At 57.1% G+C, this 664-nt stretch overlaps 1 protein-coding gene across 1 annotated transcript; it reads left to right on the plus strand.

The window, feature by feature from the left end:
• Positions 1-401: 401 nt before the first annotated feature.
• Positions 402-659, plus strand: SPRG_18171 (hypothetical protein; the record flags this gene model as incomplete). The annotated part of the gene is made up of 1 exon (XM_012357607.1): positions 402-659. A coding segment is annotated over one exon (258 nt), but the record flags the coding sequence as incomplete, so codon positions are not given.
• Between the last annotated feature and the right edge of the window lie 5 nt (positions 660-664).

Raw genomic sequence — 664 nt, forward strand, 5'->3', positions numbered from 1 at the left:
GCTTCGTCGCCACTGGTACGAGGCGCGGGGCAGAGGGTGTGTCTCTCACACTTGATTCTTCATCGAGATCAAGTTCGACAGGTCATGCATGTGGCACGCTCACCAGACTCCATGTGGGCAATCTCCGAACAAGTTGCAAATAAAATGATCGCATTTTTGTGACCATATACAAGTTGCAAGTGTACATAAAACATACGCAATAAATTATGTCCCTTCGGTCCACTTGCGACACCTCGCGTTGGTGCCCAACCGTATACAAACACCAAGTACAACCCATTTGTTCGAAAACGGCGCCTGGTACCGTGGTATCCGGTTGCGTATCCGGACGAGACGCAAGATCGAACCACAGGCTCATTCGACATTCTGCGCGCTCCTCGGCAGCCATGGCAGCGTACCAGAGCATGACGACGCCCAACGACGCCAAGAACTACGTCAACGACGCGGGGCAGATCCAGTGGGGTGCCATCCCGCTCAACGCTGCCCTCGACAAGCTCAAGGCGACCCGCGAGGGTCTCTCGACCGCGGAGGCCGAGAAGCGCCTCATCGAGCACGGCCCCAACGCCTTGCCCAAGAACGAGGTCAACCGCCTCATGGTCTTCCTCGGCTTCATGTGGAACCCGCTCTCGTGGGCCATGGAGGTCGCCGCCGTCCTCTCCATTGTCCT

This window comes from Saprolegnia parasitica (assembly GCF_000151545.1).
Source record: "Saprolegnia parasitica CBS 223.65 unplaced genomic scaffold supercont2.1020, whole genome shotgun sequence".
NCBI classification, from domain to species: domain Eukaryota; phylum Oomycota; class Saprolegniomycetes; order Saprolegniales; family Saprolegniaceae; genus Saprolegnia; species Saprolegnia parasitica.